At 36.6% G+C, this 23417-nt stretch overlaps 2 protein-coding genes across 5 annotated transcripts; both read right to left on the bottom strand.

Annotated features, from left to right (window-relative positions):
- Positions 1-664: 664 nt before the first annotated feature.
- LOC114516049 (disintegrin and metalloproteinase domain-containing protein 9-like) lies at positions 665-14784 on the bottom strand. 4 transcript variants are annotated; one of them, XM_028535403.1, is made up of 31 exons: positions 14685-14784; positions 11978-12076; positions 11626-11759; positions 11197-11267; positions 8602-8668; positions 8396-8478; positions 8015-8078; positions 7885-7939; positions 7647-7711; positions 7513-7578; positions 7365-7427; positions 7022-7197; positions 6850-6931; positions 6665-6749; positions 6546-6597; positions 6369-6465; positions 6197-6268; positions 4731-4829; positions 4486-4566; positions 4272-4322; positions 4128-4197; positions 3860-3968; positions 3659-3775; positions 3377-3449; positions 3148-3231; positions 2903-3020; positions 2496-2672; positions 2197-2253; positions 2014-2110; positions 1369-1532; positions 665-1286 (listed from the first exon to the last, which is right to left on the bottom strand). In XM_028535403.1, the coding sequence occupies exons 2-31, from the start codon at positions 12039-12041 to the stop codon at positions 1255-1257; spliced, it is 2625 nt and encodes an 874-aa protein (XP_028391204.1). In that variant the 5' UTR covers positions 12042-12076; positions 14685-14784; the 3' UTR covers positions 665-1254. The 4 variants fall into 4 exon arrangements, with proteins under 4 accessions (XP_028391204.1, XP_028391205.1, XP_028391206.1 ...); XM_028535404.1 differs by lacking the exon at positions 14685-14784 and adding an exon at positions 12426-12479; XM_028535405.1 differs by lacking the exon at positions 14685-14784 and having other exon boundaries at positions 2197-2250; positions 11978-12228.
- A 3299-nt stretch (positions 14785-18083) lies between these two features.
- Positions 18084-20696, bottom strand: LOC114516352 (homeobox protein EMX1-like). The gene is made up of 2 exons (XM_028535795.1): positions 20371-20696; positions 18084-18538 (listed from the first exon to the last, which is right to left on the bottom strand). Exons 1-2 carry the CDS (start codon positions 20618-20620, stop codon positions 18303-18305), a joined length of 486 nt encoding a protein of 161 aa, XP_028391596.1. The 5' UTR covers positions 20621-20696; the 3' UTR covers positions 18084-18302.
- Between the last annotated feature and the right edge of the window lie 2721 nt (positions 20697-23417).

Here is a 23417-nt window from a genome sequence, read left to right as displayed (position 1 = left end):
TGTCACGAATGCATATTTCCTAAGTCTATTCTCTAATATGATAGAGAAGTAAAAAGTTGAAGTAAAAGGTTTAAAAGAACATATGCAGCAAATATACGTAACTAGATATTGGAAACTGTCTGTAATATGGGTGCGTCTCCAAGAGGCTTGGTATTTATTTAAGGAATTTATAGCATCAGAGTTAGATAGTTGTCCTCAAACGTATTCATCTAAAAATAATCATGCGTCATCGTCCTAAACAGAAACACCAGAGAGACACAGTATGTCAGCACCAGCGGAGGAGTGACGTCAAGGATGAGCCGTAATTAAGGTGGGACGCGGCTGTTTTTAAGCCACATTTTGAATCATTTTTTGAATCACCCACGCATAACAAGAATAGATCACAACTCATTCGCCCAGCGAAAAAACAACTAATAAATGTTAAATATTTGCGCCTTTTGCCAAAAACTACAAGTTAGCATGATTAATTCATTTTGTATCTGTTCTGCAAACAAAGAAAGAATTCGTTTTAAACAAATCTGGCTGGTATGAGTGGTATCGAAGGACCATTATTTACCATAAAGAACACACTAAGTGTAAATGAAGTGTTCTTATCATGATTTATTTGAAAATATTTTCCCATTTAATTGGACAAGTTAGCAACATTACAGTTACCGTAAACAGGAAGGAGAGTGTTGCTAGAGCTCGCGTACTGGATCATTAAAAATGGAGTTGTGCGAAAGACGTGGGCGAAATGCTCTTAAATTGTTACAGATGTGAAGAATGTTTACACACTCACATCGCCAAAAATAGGCAAAACTGCACGCTGAAAATACCTGTATCAATGAAAAGGCTAGATCAGACACCTACTGGGACACGAGTATTAACACACAGCTAAAAATAAGCGTAACAAATCGCGTTTCACGCTAAGAAAATTACAAGTATTTTTTCCACAATACCAATAAATTAATATCCCTATTTAACGACATAAAAATGTCCGAACTACGAATGTTGTAAGAAATACTATACAGCTTGATCATACAAAACTATAAAATTCTTTTTTTTCTGGTTCATTTCACTAAAACCAGGCAGAATCGATCGGATTTTAGCTGGTCGACTAATGATTGGAAAGCAACTACTTTTTAATACCTATTCAAAATCGCATCCTGCATGAAAATTTTGAATTTTCAGCTTGTAACAGTCCAGTTAAACATCGTTGGTAGAACATCATAGCAGGTCATAAATCTTATAGTTTAATCAAGATTCTAGTTGACATTAAGACACCGAGGACCCGGTGTTTGTTGAACCTGTGGATAAAAGCATATTTGGTAAATCAGACGATGAAAAAATAATAAACACAAGGATAATAAATCCTGGGCATTGCCTTACCAATTTTGCTCTCAGGCATAATAGACAACGAAGTGAACTGAATATTTTTATCTCCAGACTCTTTCCCTTGATCTATGATATTATGTTGAGAGAAGGATTCTCCTGCATCCAATTCACATTGTGAGAAAACAACGCGAGGATCACCGGGATTAGAACGTGATTTTCTAGTAAAAATTACATTCATATATAAATCCACACATTAAGAGCAGAAAAGGATAAGTCGACAGAGCTCTACTTCGGTTGGGCAAGTTTAAGTACTAAGGTACAGGTATAAGAATGCTTGGTTTTGCCCCTGTTCGTAGGTACGACAATTAATTTTGCTCGGAAGTGGAGGGGCTAGCATGCAGGTGCCAAGATTTAGGCAGTTTCTTTGTCTCTTTACAATGCGCCCTACAGAAGAATTTAGTGTCACAACGACATTGGAAAAGTAGTTTCCAGGTATTCTGTAAACAAGACAATTACCATGCAGGAGCTAGTCAGTTAACTATAGTTACGAATCAGACTAGTGCAAATTAGAGTAGGTTTGGTTTTTCCCTGGATATATCTTTGCTAATCCGTCAGCAAGGAAGTGCGTTATTTAGAATCAGACAAATTTATCAATCTAGCACTGATATTACTTGATCATGATCAGTTAAAAACACTTACTGCAATTTTTTTCGTTTTTGGCGGATCAAAATTATCAGTAAAAAGGAAAGAACAATGCAACCACCAATCACCGTAGGAACAATAATTAGAACGTCGTCTACACAAATAAATATTAAAACCACATTCAAGCAAAAATTTTGAAGAACACACTTGCTTGATTCGAATATGAATACGCGGATATACCTTGGCTTTGCTTTTGGGATTCGCTGTCTGCTGTTTCTTTTTTAGCTTTTGTACCTTCTTGTAACAAAAAAGGTTAAATAAACTGATGAAACGCTGATGAAAATTTAGCGATCTTTATGGCTGGTGTCTTATTTTGTTGTTACGTCAAACGGCATTGCAAAAACACTTATCAACACTCTGGAAAGTGGGGAGTTCTTTCGTGTTTCGTCGACGCAAAGAAAAAGATAAAATGACATGAAACAAAAAATTCATTTGACAAACTCCCTAAATCATCTTACATGAAAAAGACGTGCACTCACCTTCTGCGGCTTTTTTAGTTGACGAAGAACGTTCTCTTGTTTCTCCAGTAGTTTTATGAGTTGTTTCAATTGTTTGTGAAGTTGATGTTTCACCATTCTCATTGCCAGCGGAGGTAGTTTTGGCTTCTTCAGTCATCGAAGAAGTAGATTGTTGTGTCGACTCAGTGGTTGTTGCAACTTGTGTGAAACAGAAAGAAAGAGTGATTATAAAGTTACTTCCGTTCAACACATTTTTGCTTTATTTTCTAAACGTCGAACTAGGAGGTTATTATACCAGGAAGCCGGCTTTTAAAAAGACTACAAACTTGCCGTTTCCTTTTTTATTTCCCGCACGCCTATGTCGATTTTCCAAGCATGAAATTTTAGTCAAACTTGTTTATAGAATATGCATGGGACTGAGCACCAACCTGGACAATAACAATCATTGCCACTGTCAATGCTGCCACCAGTACTATTACATCTCTCTGAACAGTTAGGACAGCTGTAACCAGGATTACAATGACAGTGACCAAGGTTATTACAGATCTAAATAGAGATGATTCATAACTCAATCAATTAAACAAATTAACTTAGAAATTAACTTAAATCTAGAACGTGCAGGTATGAAGAAAGACTCATCTAACAGTCGTTTTAAATGAAGTATAACACTCACTCCATTTCCTGAACAGTTATTTGGACATTCAGGTTGATCTGCGTAGGCCTCTTTTATATCTATGCATGTGTTGTTGAAACAAACCTAAAAAATAAGCAATCGTGTTTGTTTTCAAATAAAACACCGTGTTTAACATTAGAAAAGAGAACGTGCGCCGATGATAGAGGAAAACGATAGTTTAATAGTTTTCATTCCTCAAGGGCAGTGGCTTGATTTGCAAAACGTATACCTTGTTTTCACCACACATTGTCCCAGTCTCTACCATACCAATATGTGGAACACGGTGATCTAACTCTCCACTCCTGAAAAGAGACGTACACAAAATAAACTTCTCAATAAATGTGGCAAGGCAAGTGTTTAAGATGCACCACAAAAGTTCACGACGTTCTGACCTACGGCTCAAGAGGCCGGTTTTTTGTATACGTTAGAACGTTCTATAATTCACATTTGATGAAAATTCTTCGCTGCCATTTTGCTCCTTTATGGTTTAATTTAGAGCGTAAAAACATACCAACACTTGTGTGACCAGGACTTTCCTTGGATATAAATTGCGGCGTTACCATCCAATGTTGTTCTGTCTTCAAATTCATTTTTCATTTCACACTGTAACTTTCCGCAGAGAGCATCCCTGTGAAGAGGAAAAGAGTAAACGAAAAGGGGAAATACATTACACATGTGTATATCCCAGTTTTCACAGCAAGCCGACACTTACGATTTCGCACACTTCACGTATTGGTTTTCACCAAGAAGCTTACAGAATCCATACTTGGTATTTTTTAATATGTTAATTTTTTTATGACACCTTTCGGAAAAAAATCCATCTAAACAAGCAATATAAAATACAAGAAAGCCTTTCAGAACATAAATACTTCTATTATAAAGACAAAGTAACGAGCGTATCTAACATATTCATTAACTATTCATTCAGTTTACTGAATGATATCATTTCGTATCGTTTCAACGATTATCATCGAGTGTACCTGACCCCCAGTATGCTTCGCACTGTTTGTTATGAGTGTGACAAACTCCAAAATAGCAGAGGCTTGTGTCCTTAAAACATCGAAAATTTATGTAGACTTATAAAGACGTTTTGAAATATTTAGCGAAGATGTAAAAGAACATACATTGACATCGCTACACGATCTGCCATTGTGAACGTACATATCGGGAGGACACTACAAGGAAATAAAACGAGGTAGAAACATGAGGTGAAAAATATAACATCATATAATCAGTAAGGTTAGTTCATAAGAATGATAAGATTACGCAAATTTACTAGTTGCAAAGATAGTAAAAATAGTTAACATATAGTGCAATGATCACAAAACGCTTAATTACCATTGAGTGCTTTCCATCGCAATACTCTGGGAGGTCGCAGTCATTAACCTTATCTCGACACAATGAACCTTTTGCATTTATCTGCCAAATAATTTGTATCACTATAGTCTGTTTTCACACGGGGAATTCTAGGGTGAAAGCCTGAGGGAAAAATCACTTCTAGGGTATAATAGGATTAAAAATACGATACTCTATGAACTAACCTATGAACTTGAGGAAAACAATGTTTTCTAATAATATCATACCGTGCAGTTGTCACAACACATTCCACTATCACACTCATTCCCATGATGAAGTTTACAAGTTGTGTAATTACAACAATGGTACGGCTTTCTTTCACATTCCTAACAAACAAGTTCACCAGGTTCCAGAAAATATAAGAAGCATTCTCCGTAAGGCAAACAATTAAATAAAGGCCAGGCGTTTTAATAACCGAGAGGTTTGGTTAAATGAGGAATGACCTTTAGAATGAATTTTGTACCTCCGGTACACTCGACCATGGTCGAATACGCCATTTTCCGGTACACTCGACCATGGTCAATACGCCGTTTTCGGATAGACTCGACCATGGTCGAATACGCCGTTTTCTGGCGGACTAGACCAAAAACCCTGGAAAACGGCGTATAGGCACTAACGAGAATGCAGAGTTGACTGTCTGAGTGTCTTTTTTGCTGTTTTACTGCTGTAAGGTTGATGAAAATGTTGATAATAAATGTTTGATGTATATCAATGATCCCAGAGACTGAGCCATGCAGAGACTGGGGAGAGTGTTCAGGGATTAATTAAGGTGGTTTTTAGTCGATATAAATTTTTTTTCGAACCATATCCGTTCCATATATGTTTAATAACAGTATTCTTTTGTATGTAAACGAAAAATTTGGAAAGCACGCCAAAAAAAAAGAAATTTGGAAAGAACGTAAAAACACCCAGCAAAAGAGATCATCCAGCCTATGCCACAATCTAACCTGGTTATACAACCGGCTGCAATATTCAGCATAGTTACAACTACGAAAGGTGCAAGGACAGTTGCTATAGGAAGAACTCCCCCCCATAACTCACATCTTAACGGCCGTCAAAGGGGGAGATGCACTACGGCCCCCAGACCATGATGTATGTGCACCTAACCGTTACGTCTCAGTGAGAAACAGAGTATGCATCGCCACAAGCCTAGCGTCATAGACGAATCAGCTACAGTGGCTAGCCCTGAGAGCGAAGATAAATTTAACGTATTTAAGCTTTTCCTAGTCTCGGGAGGCGGTCTCTAACAAGTATATGCATAGAAAACGACTAATAATGCACACGCTTGGAAATGTCAAGATTTAAACGCCTAAACGTTTTTTAAGTGATTTAAGCGAGAAATTTTAGTGTTTTGATATTCTTTTAGGAGTTTTAGTGTTTTGAAACAATCCTTGCTGGCTTTTAACGTCCAAATAGTCATTTTCTCGAAAGGAAACTCAATATAAATGACTGAACGACTTAGTTTACTAAAATGTTTTGTTTATTTTATGTTTAGTATACGCTAAACATGGTCGAATAAGCCGTTTTCCGGCGGACTCGACCATGGACGAATACGCCGTTTTCCGGCGTATTATTCGCACATTAGTCGAAAGTACGAGTGACAGTCATTGTTATTTTAATTTCTAAGATATGTTGATATTGTTTGCCCCGGGCCCCACAATTTCTCTCGGCGGCCATGTCAAACTGTACGCACCTCTTTCGTTCCACAGTCACACTCTTCTCCAGGATCAACCAAACCATTTTGACATTTCGGTGTTATATAATGCTAAAGAAACAAGATGTTCTTACGAAGACGCAAGCAATGCGACTCACGTTGATTTGGAAATATCTGAATGAAGTTTACGTGATCTTCGTTTTCAACTTACTTCAGTTGGCAGATTAAATAAACAGGTTCCATAGTCTCTTAGCAAAACATCTTTTAACTTCGCTTTAGTGCAATTTGACCACTTTAACGGACCATAGCTTTTGTAATTAAAGTAACAAGAGCATTCTTTGTTAAAACTAAAAGTTAAATGACTGAAGAACCGAACAATTGACCGTACCTCACATCAGCATTCATGAGGCATTTTGAAGGTTCAGCGTCACAAGAACAAGCTGTTGGGTAAATAAAACATTCAGTTTTGATACGACGTGAAATGGGGGGAAAAATAAACCATCTTACTGGATGAAATGTGTGTGAAACCAAAACTGTGTCCTAATTCGTGCGCAATAACTGATCCAGCTAGATTGGTGGAGTCGTAAGCATCCTGCAACGTCAAAATGTAGTGCTGGGTGATATCTTTGCCAATCACAATGCAAGCAACCGAAGGGTATACATCTATTTAAACCAACTACATGACAACTTACATAAAGTAAAGACGCTGAACTTGGAGAACAAATTCCTTGAATAACCGCCCACCCATGGCGGTCATTTTGCAATTTCTTTTGACTGAAAATATAGAAAAGCTTGTGAGATTTCTCCTGCATGTATTGAAAGCTAAAAATCTTTTGATTCGAGGGAATAAGTTCTGTCACTCACGTAACTAATACGGCATGATCACTTTGAGTTGTTTCATTTTTATCCAAAACCTTATCCTTGTATGCAACGAAATTCGCCAGAAATTGATCGTTATCTGAGGAACTGGCGATCTGATCTGCATGTTTCCAAGTTTCAATCATTACTAAAACCACTCGGATATTTTGAACGCGATACGTCTAGAAAAATAGTTTGCAGAACAAAAAAATATTGTATGTTTCGGGAGAACTTTTGAGACAAAGAATCTTATTCAAGATATAGTACTGTTCACGAAGAATTTCATGTCGTAAGCTCAACAAATTCACGCAGATGATACGTTGTACAACTATCCAGGGATGCTTCTTACCGAGTCTGCAAAGTTAGCCATTTTAATTGCACGAGTTGATGTTTCCGAACCACGTCTTTGGTACTAAAATATATTGAAATAAAGACATTTAAAAATATGATCCAAGTGAGAGTAAAACAGTGCGAGTTGCAACAGGAAATCTTCCTACCTGACTTAAGTCATTGATTATCACAAGTTCAACATATTTGGTTTCACTTAAAACATCGCGACGTACCTGGAAAGATTGAAAAGTGAGTTAGGTTGTGGATTTCAAGATGTTTAGTTGTATCAAGTTATGCATACCCGATGTCTTTCTACCGAAATACTTCTCTCGTAAGTATCACGAGACACATTTTCTCTGTGGTGGTCTAAATGAAAAGAAATGTTTGGTATGATTCATCACAATTGATCAATCAGGAAACTGAGAAGATGCTGTATATCGATCGACTTCGTTTTGTCAGTTTATGAAAAAAGTACACCAAAGATTGAAACTTGGCCGTTTATGAAAAAAGTACACCAAAGATTGAAACTTGGCCATTACCACAGGTATATTTTGGCAGTTCAAGGTCATCAGTTTCAAACGCAATATGCAGTTTCTAAAGAAACGATGACAATAAAATAATTGCATGTGAGGAAGTGACTACAGGAGGATGGTATGGAAAACTCTTTACCTCGCCTTCTAGTGTTTCCACAGGATGAATTGAAAATGTCTTGTCATTCAACGTAAAGTAACCTCTGGGAAATAAAATCAGTTTAAAACAAATACAGAGAAGAAGGAAGACTGGAATGTTTGTTTTCATGCCTCATTGCTATCAATGGGTCTCAAAATTTTAATCAGATTTTGGAGCGATGATCTGCCTGAAATGTTTCGACGATTATGCAACAGAGCAACTATTGACACGAAACTTTGCATATTCGCAAACAAGGACAACACACACAAGTCAAGATCTTAATCAGTTCAATTATATTGAGTCTGGAATTACCATCACTGCAATCTATGACGTCATATGTAACCCAAAAATAAACAGGTTAAGAAAAACAAGAAAACTCACTCAATCCCATGACAAGTGGAAAGTGCTACAATCGTATCTTTGTGTCCATCCACATGTCCGTGATAATAGCAGTTTCGTGGGACCTGGTAAAATAACAAACACGTTGTTTTTCATGCCTTTGCTGAGAAGTTGATTTTTTCGGTTATTTTCAATGTTGTTTATCACACAACTCGTTGAGAAGGACCTGTGTATAACGCATAACACACCTCGTTAACAATCTCGTATCCATCTTTAGTGACGTATCTTTCAAAAAAGTTTGGAGAAAACAAATTTCTGAAAGAGAAGATGTAGGAAATGTCCTTTAAAATACACCTCAAACATACCTACTCGTCCACTTCATGACTATGAAATTAAACCTGTGTGATCTAAGATTTGTATTCTTGGCAATACATGACTCGGCATGCATTGTATTGATTGTGTTGGGAATTTCTGCCTCACACGGAACTGATGTGCCCAATGACACAACAATGATATCAGACTTTTAACGTTTGCTCGCGTCATGGCTTATGGCTTATGGCGCATGTCAGCTTTTAAATGTTTTTACTTCCTTAGTGAGAGATTGAAGCAATATTTCTCTACAATGATGGATTGAGAACATTTAAACAATATTCATGTTGGAATAGGCAGGTTTTAATAGCCATATGCTAAAGAGTGTGGAAGGGACAATGTTATTCAAAATAAGGAAATGCGGAAATATCTTGGAAATTTGAAAACTTAAACTTAAAAACATATTCTCATTGACAACAGAAATACGAGAAGCTTGGGAACGTTTTTAAAATTTGAAAACGACTTGTTTATTTAAAAAAACATTCAAACACACCACTTGAAACAGTCACATTTAATAGTCATTTAAATGGACGTGTTGTTTTGATATTTATGCGTTGTTTGACGATAATTCTGATAAAATAACTCGTCATAACAAAACCTTATTTATGGAATTTCATCGGAAGATTAAAAGATCTGGGAGGATTTTATGCTTTGAAGGCATTGAAGGCGGACTATGATGTCTTAAATGCGTATTATACACTCTGGAAACGAAACAAACGTATTTTTGAACTGGTATATTCGCTGACAATCTCTTAAATGGTTTCAAATTGGTTGATATGTTCATGAATTCAGGAATGTTAAGAATAAGGCACATGATGTACTAGTGACCTGCCAATATGTCATGTAGTATAAAATATACTTTTGCTTCCAAATTCCAATTAAGACGTTTCGTTCAGCTAATAGCTATATATGAATATGGATTAACCAGCGTGATGTTGACCACTTCTTCAAATAACAATTTGTTTGTTGTTTGGCAAGCTAAATTAGCTAATGCCGCGCTTCTGTCACTTTTCAGGAGATGATAAATGAAAGCAGTAAATTACTACGTGAAAACTCAGTATATTAAGCGAAAAGGACTTGATAGCGCTATTCCCACCTGATGCGGATTTTTTCAACAGTTGTAAAAATTCTTGAAAAGAATTAAAACTAAATAGTTTCGAGGCTGACAATTTATTAAAAACTGAACTTCCTTCATATCATAACCAGGATGATAACCAACGCAATTTTCCTGCTAAAACACGTCACTATACTTAAAGAATTGTTCCTTCTTTTCTGTGCTAATTCTTTTTACGGTTAATCTGAGCTCACTAGCATGCACCCTGTCATGTACGTCTTAGTCCCTACATGATCTTCGCCCGGTCTTCAGGTCATAACCCACAAGATGATGAGTTTGGCCACATTAGACCAGCCAAGAGCATATCCGACAATATATGAATAATATATTGTGATCTATATTAGCTAGACCTTTCTCAATACGACAAACTTAACACTAGTGCCAATCCTTTGTTTCGTAAACGATTAGGCTTATAGGATTAATAATTATGATATCACATAAGCAATTCGAAATTAAATCAGTTTTTGTATATCATATATATGTCTACCAGCGCGCGTTAAAATGCACCAATTTATATTCAGGAATACATCAGATTCTATTTGAGAAAACTCTCCTCAGAGCTGGACCAGACACGCTGGAGAATTCTCTCAACTTGTCGAATCTTGACTTATGCTTTAAAACAAAAAAGAATTGTTTGTTCCAGACTCGGCAATAATATGCCTCAGTTAAATAAACCAGTTCTTGACTTTCTAATTTGGAAAATGCATGGATTGGAAATATTTTGAACGGTAGAGCGCAGTTCATGAGGTCATGCGAAAACTCTGGCGTGGGGTGCTTTTAAAATGTCTTTAACGGGATTAAACAAACAAAGACTCATTTTAAACGATTTCATTTCATCACGTATATAAATAAACGTTAATCCTTTAAACGAATGAGCACCTTACGATTGACCGTGTCTTAAATTGATTCTTCCCAAACGACCAAGGAATTCTCGTGAGTTATAACAATCATATGACTTGGTCTCAGACTCTCAGGACAAATGCTTACAAACACCTTCATATAACACGTAGAAGATTATCAAAAAATCATGCAGGTGGCTCTAGTCCCGGTAAAAAAACTTGAAAGAAATTCTGAAATGATTTGCTGATGCAGAGTAATGAGAGCATCAAGTTTGTTACAGAATACTGGTGCCTTTTTTCGTTTATTTTTGTAAATATTTATCTGGGCGAAGACAAACATTGTTGTTAGATAAACACAGCTTTATAATATCCGCTTATAGTTAACTAACTTATTAAAATTGGACCTGTGAAATATTGTGGGATGGATAATCAGGTGCCAGGATTAATGAGGAACACGCCTTACGCAAAGGCAGGGCCCATGTAAACTGAAAACGAAAATGAAATGAAATTCATCATTTTACCTTTTAAGCGTCAAAAGTAGTTTAATGATCTGTCCTTGAAAACGGAAAGAGAGAACCTTCTTTTCTTCGGCCTAAATTGATTATACGACAAAGAGATTGTCATCACTGAGCTCTGGGGCGTTGGATAGTGAGGTTTGCAACCTTGTTGTCAACGAAATTAAAACCAACAATCTATGAATCCATGAATATCATTCCTTATCTTTCGTGAAATAAAACAATGAAAGATTTACGAATATTTTGAAAAGCATAATTGTTATTGGAATTTCATTTGTCTCATCATATGATCAATAATTTAAAAGACTATAATAAAATCCTCATTATATAAAACCAAAACAGCAGAACAATCGTTGAGCTGAACATTCATGTAGTCTGGATGTTTAATAAAAAAGAATTCTTTCACTGTTTTAACAAACGGGAAATTAAACATACCGTGATGTAGTTAGCGTCGATCTCATCTTTCACAGGTTCACTAAACATTGGTTCAATAAACTCATATTGCTGTAGGCTGTCAATGAATTGTTGATCTTTCGTCTGCAAAGTCTCTCCATGGGTAAATATTGCACCTAAAATTTAAGTTATTTTATATTTGAAGGTGAAATTCATCGTCGAAAAATATGTTATGTTCAATAGTTATGGATATATGTTTCAGGGTACTTGATACTGCACTTCTAAACGTCAGAAACTATATATGACTGTATAGATGATATGCCAATTGAATTAGGCCACAGTTGAGGTACGATTAATTCAAAATACTCACTGAGAAAACCATGATTCTACTTACAAAGAATTTGAATACAAAGGCAGACAAGCACGGAGTTCTCCATATTCCAGCGATCAAGAACCATCTGTATTGCGTAGGTTGAGGTGTTTGTATTTCAGGCTTTAAAAGCACAAAAAGTAAACAAAGTTAAGCGGAACTTAGGGACGTTAAGTTCTCATGCAATATCGCGCGTGACTTTGATAAATTTCTGTTCGTCGCAGATCATTTCAGGATCACGCTGTAGTTCCGATTTTGTTATGACTGCATGGGCACATAAGAATTAGATTAAATAACACTGAACACAATCTGTGGTAATTTGTATTGTAAAATAATAACACGTCTTTGACACCTGCTGGGAAACTGTGGCACATTACTTATACATAGTCAGTCATAGCTACGTGATTTAAATGGACGAATGTTTCGCATATGAACAGGCAGGTACGTTCTTGCTCAGATTTCCGTATCTTACCTCAAGGGAAATCATTTTCAAAGAATTGTTTTCAAACTAGCAAGTCCATGTTCCTGTCTAACGTCACCCCGTAACTCAGGGTATCCATGGATATATCATTAAATACTTTAGCAACGTCAACGGATGCAATGGACCGAGATTAAAAATGAATGCAGTAAAAAAAATACAAAAAATAATCTGACAAGAAAGGAATTTTGAACAGACCAATTTTGAAACTTTGAATACTAATTTTTGCCTATAGACCAAGTCAAGTTAAACATTCAAGTTTGCTGACAAAAATACAAATATTAATCGGAAATTGAGTAAAAACCCAGCTGAAACCCAGGAGCAGGCGACAATTTAAAAAAGTTAAAAAAAAAATTCCGAAAAGACAGAAGATCTTAAATGAGAGTCAATATACGAAACTGTCAATGGCCGACTTTACTTTAAATTGTGTTTTGGGATCTGCTTTTAACCAAACCTGGATTAACTTCATCAGACAGCGCACAACATGGGCACGAGTAGCCTGCAGAGATCACTTCAGATATCACATATCATATGTATGGTATTCCGTATTCATGTACTAACACGTAGTCGTCTTAGACGGTTAGTTTCAGAGTAGTGACGAACGATAATAAGATCTTGATTTAGGATTAAACAATGTGATTAGAAGTGTCGAATCAGGCTTGCCAATGCATTCATAAATATCTACCTAAGCATCCACGATTCATGAAAATGCAAAATCGCTCTGAAGTCTGAATAAAGGATAACTATAGCTACATGCCTATTTTTGAAGGCTAACTATAGGTTGGTAACATGATATACCTGTCGCGTTTTAGGGGATAACACTCCATTCTATCCCGTCCTGACCGCTTTTACCCAAAATGTACCTTCCTCGTCCCTATCGGTCTAACCTTGCTCAAAGCGAAACCCCCTAAATCGTAATCCCTATAATCGGGTCGCCGAGAGAAATTGTGGGGCCCGGGACAAATAATATCAACATATCTTAGAAATTAAAATAACAATGACTGTCACTCGTACTTTCGACTAGTGTGCGAATAATACACCGGAAAATGGCGTATTCGACCATGGTCGAGTCCGCCGGAGAACGCCGTATTCGAACATGGTCGGCGTATACTAAACACAAAATCAGTAAAAAAAACCATTTTAGTAAACTAAGTCGTTCAGTCATTTATATTGAGTTTCCTTTCGAGAAAATGACTATTTGGACGTTAAAAACCAACAAGGATTGTTTCAAAACACTAAAATTTCTAAAAGAATATAAAAAGACTAAAATTTCTCGCTAAAATCACTTAAAAAACGTTTAGGCGTTTAAATCTTGACATTTCCAAGCGTGTGTCTTATTAGTCGTTTTCTATGCATATACTTGTCAGGGACCGCCCCCCGAGACCAGGAAAAGCTTAAATACGTTAAATTTATCTTCGCTCTCAGGGCTAGCCACTGTAGCTGATTCGTCTATGACGCTAGGCTTGTGGCGATGCATACTCTGTTTCTCACTGAGACGTAACGGTTAGGTGCACATACATCATGGTCTGGGGGCCGTAGTGCATCTCCCCCTTAGACGGCCGTTAAGATGTGAGTTATGGGGGGGAGTTCTTCCTATAGCAACTGTCCTTGCACCTTTCGTAGTTGTAACTATGCTGAATATTGCAGCCAGTTGTATAACCAGGTTAGATTGTGGCATAGGCTGGATGATCTCTTTTGCTGGGTGTTTTTACGTTCTTTCCAAATTTCTTTTTTGGCGTGCTTTCCAAGTTTTTCTTTTACATACAAGAAAATGCTGTTATTAAACATATATGGACCGAATAGGGTTCGAAAAAAAAATTATATCGACTAAAAACCACATTAATTAACCCCTGAATACTCTCCCCAGTCTCTGCATGGCTGAGTCTCTGAAAGAAACGATACCAGAGATCATTCATAAACCGTCAAACATTTATTATCAACATTTTCATTAACCTTAGAGCAGTAAAACAGCAAAAAAGACATTCAGACAGTCAACTCTGCATTCTCGTTAGTGCCTATACGCCGTTTTCCGGCGTTTTTGGTCGAGTCCACCGGAAAACGGCTCATACGACCATGGTCGAATTCGCCGGAAAATGGTGCTTTAAATTTAGGTTCTTTCTTAACTCGGGGGCCCCCTTCAGGTTTGTCCTCCCTGCCCCACACCTCCTTTCGGCGGCCCTGCCTATAATCCCAATTTTAATCCTAAGTAATTTAAACTCCGTGTATACAGGTATTTCTTCCCCAGTCTCTTACCAGACAAATTCCAGAGGAATCTCCTTGTCGACATTGGAACATTCACCGCATATCCGGAATAAAAGTACGAAGATGTATTAGCATATTTCACGGCGTTGAACATTCTGGAAAGAGAAATGTTACAATTGCAATTTCTAGAAGTAAATCAAATTTTTTTTGGCGTAACCGTATTCAAAGGGCGTAAACCAGAGCATTGCGCGCCGGATTGAAATAAGAGATAAAACATGCTGGCAATTGTAGAAATCTGACCTGAAAATCACCTCTATGAGACATTTGGAAAAGATAAAATATCTTTTATCTTTTTTTATGTCATTGCTGGGGTTCGGCATAGAAACAGCTGTTCTTCACTCCTTGGAGCTGCCGAGCTGCTTTCCAGCTGTTATCAATCGTGAATCAGGGAGAATGACAAGTCAATTGCTAATTAAAATTCCTAGAACTACCACTTAAAGCATGGTGCATGTCTTGGAAATGTTAATTGATTGCAGAAGCGGTCATTCCACAAATTTTAATGTTGCTTGTTGTCCTAGTGTACCCGTGGCCAGTCCGATTGTCATCAAACAGAAGATGTTAATCAAAGCAATGAAAATTTCTATGAAATTCCATTTGAATGTGAATGTTCTGAATGCTATTGGAATGTGTCAAACATAATTTATTGTAGAACAGTAATGGGGCTCTTCGATTTTTTATTTGAGAAGTTATATCAGACGGATTTATAGAAATTCTAGATGATATTCCACAAGGTCTCTTTTTATTGCAATATTGGGATTGGTAGATCATCAATGCAATTCACTTCAATCCTTGCTCCAACTAGCACACAATGTTATACTTTATGTAGGATTTACAAACAAAATGGGCGGAGTTAATAGGGTCGACGTGCTTTTTTCTACTGGTAAAATACTCCTGGTGAAAGCGTCTCTTTAACAGAAACGAAGTTTCGCTATGCGTTACCCTCCAACTTCATGTACAACATTATAGATGTGACCAGACGAAGAACCTTTTCTTAAACCGTTGAGATTCTTCTCATATTTTAAGAGATTGATCCTATGCAGACCCGAAGTTGATAGCCACTTTCGCAATGCTACTTTCACAACGGCAAAACCGCAGGCTTGAGATCTTTGCATGATGATTGAGGTTGATGTTGAATTTAGTACAAACAAAAATATTATGCACTTTGTTTTGCCTTCCACATAACTCGTTCAATGGAGAGTAGCTGTGTTTTATCAGACCGCTGAAAGTGTGCGTTATTTATCTATCAACAAACGTAATGTGGTATAAGGCGTTTATCTAATCTGAAGATAACACGGTGAGACAATTACGCTATTTCTTTTCAGAGAAAGGAATTTTGTTTACGAGTGAGAATGGAATTTATGAAATGTGGTCATAAATTATCTAAACCAAGGCTGATGTCCTGATGGTGCAAATGAATGTACTCGACAACCCCGAATGATATATTCAACATGCTGCAAAGCTTACAGCCCCATTTCAACTTAGAGACACTATGAAATAGGACACTACGATTTCTGGAATTATGAGCACAAAAGTAGAACGAAAAGCTTTCAACACAACACTTGCAAGCTTTTTTTGCAAGCAATCATTTCCTGAAATACTCAAGGGAAAAACATTGAACGCTAAGACCGCATGAAGCTCTGAAATATAATGTCTGAAACAGTACTGAATATTATTTCCCATTAGTCGGGTTGTGATGGTTAAAGTAGTTCATAAAAGATGCATTGTACCACCGTTGTTTTTCTATTCAACGATATACGAGCTTAATGTCAAATACTTTGTCACACATTACCCGCAGGGGAAAAATGTTTTGACGTCTTGACGTCAGCTTTCGTCGCCAGCCATGTCAGGAGCGCAAGCTCCAAGAAATTTTGCAAATATTCACGTCTCATTTACATACACTGCGCAAATAAGGGAACTGCGCACGTTAATTGGTTCAGGAAACTCAGCGTGCATGGTCCTGTACATTCTTGATCTATTTATAAACAGGCTAACACCATGACATCTCGTACTAATTTTAGAAATGATGGCTCCAGCAGCGCATCTCAATAACTGGAATTTGGTTTATACCTTTTGCAAGTTGACCTCACTGTATGTGCACATAAAACACTAGAAGCATGTTCCATTTCTTGGAAGATAAAGTATAACTATTACTAGTACAGCAATAATACTGCATGATGAGTAATTTCTACACAAGCTACCGGACGTGCGGCGCAAATTATGCTTTACCAAGCAAATGGCTTTTTTGAACGCGCAAAAGCGCGCAAAGATTTTAGTGCATTGCATTAGTTTCCAAGTAAAGTACTTGCGACTGGATATTCGCATTCAACGCGCACAAGCAGTTATAAGAACTATTCACAGGGGTATGACCTTGTGGTCATACGTTCTCATACATATTTTATGTGCGCAAATTAAATGACAGCTACTTAAAAATTGAAACATTTGGATTCTAGAATGCTAACGGCGTTCTACACGTAATGGATGATACCAGCTTTTACATGCAAGTGTACTTATAAGAATCGTAAGTGGTTAAGTGATGAATTCAAGAATTTCAAACTTATCCGTGGATATCTTCGTTAATGCGTTGTTGTCTGCTTTTGTTTATTGTTATTGACGCAGGACACATGTTTTGCAGTTTTGTTGGGTTACAAAACGCGCTGCAAATGAACATTTGGTCGGCGAACCCGCTATGGAACCGAACTAATTGATGGTACAAATCATTCAACTATGTGAACATCATTAACTCGATTCATCTGCTGAGTGCGTAGGAGTAAAGTCGTTGGAGTGAGGGCCTTAAATTGAAGCCCCAGCGTTGTATGGGTTCTCATTAATCATAAAAATTCCATGCTTTTGGTAGCGGATTTTAACCAAATAGAGTCATGAGATTTCCAGTTGTGCAATATTTTCCCACCCACTCATTTTGTATCTCATCTTTTTATCCATCCATGCTCTTTAAGAAGTTAATACACTCTTAGCAAAGTAGATTTTACCATTGCATTGCGTAATTTTGCAAAAGCTAAACATTCACTTACGGATTGTACGAAGGGGTTTTATAACAAATGTTTATTTATCTTTATTCATCTCTGAATGCATGCATATGATCGAACAAGCCCGAGTCCATGCAAGCTGATTCTGAATCGATGTTCCAATCATTTCAATGCAATTTCCTGTGTTTGTTTGGGCCCAAGAGCACGTACAGAAACAACTTCGTATACGAGTCTGCAAAAATACCGAGAAAACGCAATTCAAGGCACTTGCGTTCTACGATATAAATAAAATATGAACACTTCTGTAGTTGTGCACGCAGAAAGTGTTACAGGTAGGTTTTGTTTATTGTATATTACGCAACTATACATAAGCCTTTTGACACAAAAACGACATATTTTGTATCGTTGAACTTTATTACAAACACAATTCCCACAACGGGAGAAACCCCTTCAAAATCTTTGCAAAAATCTATAACAATTAATAAATGAAAGCAAGCTGCTCAATAAAATTAGGATGCTCATGAGGCATTCTGGTGTCATACAATAATTTACAGGCGTATATATACTAAACCGTCTCATTTATCATGAGCGTTTTATTCAAATTAATCTACGGGAGCACAGCATATCACTTATGCTCGCAATTTATACAATGTTTCTTCATTTTTGTTCTTTTATTTTGGAACCAAATTTTGATTTGTTTTTCAGGAATTTCTAGTTCTTCGCTAAGACGCCATCTTTTCATTCCAACGATATAACAGTCCTGTTCAAATTCTTCCTCAAGTCGTTTCAGTTGGAAAGAGGAGAACGACGTTCGATGACGTTTGCGTAAGGAATCTTCCTCCATTTCCGAATATTCGTTATCTGAAAAGATTAAATGTTTAAATTATCTAAAATGCAAATAATTTACTGAAGAGGTCGCGGGAGCAGGTTGAATTATAATCATGCATATAAACTAATATTCTAACGAGTTTAATGCGGGTTGATAACTAATAGATTTATAGAAGTGAGAAATTGATTTCAATTTGTTTTGAGGCCACAAGGGTTATCCTGAAAGCAGATATACAACGTTATTAAAACGACATCAAAAACGTAAGTCACACCGTTGGCAAGGAACGTATTAGACAACAGCTTATACAAGAATTTAAGATATTTATATGGTTTTAGGGTCTACAGATATATGCGAATGCTTAATATTACAAATGCATTTTTAGACTTACAAATGAATCAACTACAAAACATTTTATTCAGTTATATTGTTAAACGTTAGTTGATCGACTTCGTAGAAATTTTGCGGGTTTCCCAAATCATGTAAATACTTGCAACATTAACATAATTTGCGGACCTTGATTTCGCCTCAAGATTCACAGTAAGAATCATGTTTATATGGTAAATTAAGGATACTGCATGGTATAAATGACATTTAACTCAATGCATATGCTCGTGATATAACCTTGAGCATACCTCAAGACGGGAGAATATCTATCGCAGAACTGATCCATAGAATTAGAAAAATACCAAGCATTGCTCTGTTATAATCGATAATATATATAGTCAAAACTATACAAGTCTGAAACACAATATACTGTCAAGCAGCCTTACTCAAGATATTTTTATTAAAACAAATATTTATATTTCAGAAAAATATGTTGACCAATGCCTTAAATGGCTTTTAAACCCCACAAGCTAAGCACCAGTGATAAACAGTTCAGTCGTTACGGTGAGGCACGTCAGTTTGTACCTTATGGAGGATCAAAATTACGACTTAGCTTCTACGTTATTTTACTTCGTCGTGTGGATAAAAATGCTTGTCGAGTGCTGAAGCAATGAAAACTTATCTTATTATATGAAAGAAATAGGACATTGATTATTACGCTTGATGTGAATACAGCGAAGTGACCAATATGGGGTTATAATGGGCTCAGAAGACGCACCTCTTAGTCATGCATTTCTAGCCTGCAGAAAAATTGAGCAACACTTGTCGACTTCTGAACAACTAAATGAAGGTTTGACAGCATGTACTATCGAACCATTCTCTCGCATTGCTTGTAACCACCGAAGCAAAAGGCTCCACAAGAGGTCATAAAAGCGTGATATACATACAGCGTACAATGTTTCATTGTGTACAATTGCCATTACAAATCATCTGATCTTTTTCTTGTATCTTATTCTTCAACATAACGACCAAAACACAGTTGATTCGTTTAGCAAACGTTTAACAAACATCATAATTTGTTCCCAATGTTATATCACTGTATGGCCTACTATTGGATTATTCTAAACATCAGTAGCAATGAAATCAATCTCCATTGTATTCATAGAATATTGCATACCTCAAGTCAGTATCTGTTTAATAGAGAGAATTATATACGAGCTTATTGTTTGACATTGAACAGACAAGACTGACAAATAACTTGGAACTATACAGAGCATAGGATTCCCTGATAATTTATCATTTCTACCAGCGCAATATAGTAAACCTGTACAATAACAAATATGTACACTACACTAAAACCTTTGCAATCAAATTTCTGTGAATTTATAATAATAGTAACGATTTTATTCATGCTTCGTTGTGTCTAGGTACATCATTATTTATTTAGAATGCAAGTGCAATAACCATTGAATCAAAACAACTGGTTCGTAAAGAGTACACACTCTATAAAGTAAACCATTAAATACTGAATTCTGCTCACCTCGTGTGAATATTTTTGTATTTTCATCTAACTTCCGTTCATCTTTCCTCGTCAACTCTTCATTTTGTGCATTCAAGAATCTTTTTACTCCTCTTGGAGTTGTAGCTAGGATCTCTCGAGCATCCAACTCGATCGGTTTCTCATTAAGTCCATGAAAGAATATAACCGTTGGTCTCTTGACTGGTGGTGGCACGTAATCATTTTCTGAATTGCGCATATTCTTGTGATCAATGTTTCGTTTATCCGTCATAAATTCTCTATAATGCTTTTTACATATGTAGCGACCTTCGTTGTTACAGCTGGAGTAATTAAAGTAGGTGAATCGCTTGCGAGAAGAGCTTAAATACCCCTCGTGCACGGTATGTAATCAATCAAGCCTGATCGTGGTGGGTTAAGAGCAGTGAAAAACCGGTTCCGGTTATCTATGCGCTGCAGCGGAACCCAAAATCATGAAAGCTTTCGTCCAAAATAATTCTTCTTTTTCCAATTTTTTGCCGAATCTTACGAACTTCTCAGGCACAAAAACCCTGGGAAATGATTGTAGAAAGCAATGAGCAATCCATCAACAAGACGTCAATGGTTTTCAATGTAACTATATTATGTGGGTGGACCATACAATCTTGAAACATTGCGTGGAATGTTGTTTACAACCTTGAAACAAGGCCATAGAGAACTGACGCACACTTATTGGCACATTCTGACGCAAAAACTGTTCCTTGTTCTTGTTCATCATTAATAGACTCTCATTGTTTTCCCTTTATTTACACAGGGAATAACACGTAATATATTCCATAAAGTTACGCGCAACTTTAAACAAATCAATGCAATTTCTGCATGAATTACGGTAAAAGCCTATACCTATTTTTTTCTCCCTTCGTACAAGCAGATTTAAATCTGGCAATTTTTGCTAAAGTTAAGTGATTCGTAGACTAGCCTCTGGTGAAATTTTAAGAGACTGTGCATTATATGCAGACAATGATCTTTTTAAATCAATCAGTAATCCCTATTCCCTAACTCTTTAACAGGTAAGTCTATCTTCATTTGCTGTTGGACTTTAGCCAAATCTTGATCAGCCAACGATAATGTTATCTCCTGTTCATTGTATTAGAGCTAGGAATCAGAGTTGTAAGAATACACGTGGTGTGTGTACTTGCCTGTGAACACAAGGTCACATGCCGATGGCATGAACGCATTATTCAAATGATCAGGTCGTTTTACAGTTATCGTGGTGCTTATCATAATAAATGTTATTAATGCGTTGCACTAGATCCTCTCAAAATGATACAAATTCTTTGTATATCTTCACTGATCTTTACAAGCGCAATTTATCGCAAATATTGCCAAAATGGTGAACGATATTATTCACATCAATGCCACAATCTGTCAAGAAGAATTATAATCATAAATTTTATCGCGTACTTGCGAGAACAAGCGGTTAGTTAGGCGACTGCAGGCATGCAATATCACTTATATAGTTCAGAAATTTTCGATAATTGCATACTTCCCTGCATTTCATCTGACTTTCTCATTACATTTTTTTTGAACAAATAGACAAGAGATCCTTGATCAATAAAAAAATACACGTTTCCAAGCAGTGCTGAGCGCAACGGAATTGTTCTCTATTTTTCTCCCAGCTGCAAATTACGGAGACTTGAATGATACAAGCACACTTTTAGCAGCATCTGGTCCGTTAATAAGCGTGTTAACAATAATCTTTACCCGGAAAATGTCCTCAGCTAGTGCAAAAAAGCCTTTGAAAATCTGTTGTAAAACTAGGAGATTCAATTTCCTTCTTTAAAACATAATATTATCAATTGTCTAAAAATATCTCTTGATTTCTATACCTCTTTCTGATTTGTATAACTATTTTGCATAGCACTTTAAAGTGCAAATCGTCAATGGTGTTATGCAATTTCAACAAATTCCAATTCCAAATTCTATGAGTTTATTTCTCATAATCAATTCGTAGCAGTAGCTACCTCAATGAAATGGAAAAGGTGAATGGATGACCATATCTGAACATAAATGGCCATTCAGGCAATTATAATCTGAAGTGAAAAGGCAATCTATAAAGTACATCAAAGCAAGTTAATTGCTCTTAAGGTTAACCTGCATGGCGGAGTGTCTATACTTTGTTTAAGCCTGTTTTTCATTTCACGCTGTTACTAATCATGTTAAGGTGTTAGCACAATGAAACACAATTAGATATCTCCTTACTGGAAATCAATGTGCCGAGAAAGAAAAAAAATTCTTAAAAATACATTTATATGTTCCTCGAGATGGCACGAAAGATATTCTTGCACTTGGAAAGGGTATTATAAATCTGCGTGGTCTCCAGTTCCAAGATAATTTTTGAAGAGGATTTACACGCCTCCATACAAAATACAAGACCTGGTCTGTATAATGTCAATGGGCAAAAAGACACGGGTCTTGAATCCCACGACAAGTGCGCGGGAAACGACCAAGTACACTTGACGAGATTTCTTGCATAAATTGCGTGTTGGAAGCATATTAAGATAAAGAACAGTGACGTAAACACGGAAGGTCAATTGTGATTTCCGGTGGGGGAAATTTAAGAGGAGGAAATATTATCTGCGTTTCTCCTGGACTTAAAAACACTTCAAATACGATACAATGAGCAGACAATAATGATGGCATTTGATGCAAGAAACGGAGAACGGAGCTTCTTCAGCATATTTCTCGAGATTTGGATATTAAAATCTCCCATACAACATTCAAACACTAAGAGACAGAACAAAAGCAACGCGTGAAGCGCGATACACAAGTTAATTTCAATGAATGTTTGTCAACACAATCACGTTGGTGAGCCACATTCAAAACAATTTCTTCTTATCTTGCTTTAGTGCTCTTGTTACGAGGGTTAGCAAGATTTGTGAATTTGTTGATTTCAAGCTGAAACTTATAGCTGTATCGCGTGGGAGCGATAAGTAAAAAGTCTGGAGAAACCACAACGTCTCACTTTTACAAGAGCCTGTTGATTGCAGAAGATACAGAACATACCAAGTTCCTGGCGAGAACTTAGCAAG

The sequence above is a fragment of the Dendronephthya gigantea genome, unplaced genomic scaffold, assembly GCF_004324835.1.
Source record: "Dendronephthya gigantea isolate DGI-Jeju-01 unplaced genomic scaffold, DenGig_1.0 000005F, whole genome shotgun sequence".
NCBI classification, from domain to species: Eukaryota; Metazoa; Cnidaria; class Anthozoa; order Malacalcyonacea; family Nephtheidae; genus Dendronephthya; species Dendronephthya gigantea.
This window is presented reverse-complemented; position numbering and strand designations above follow the sequence as displayed.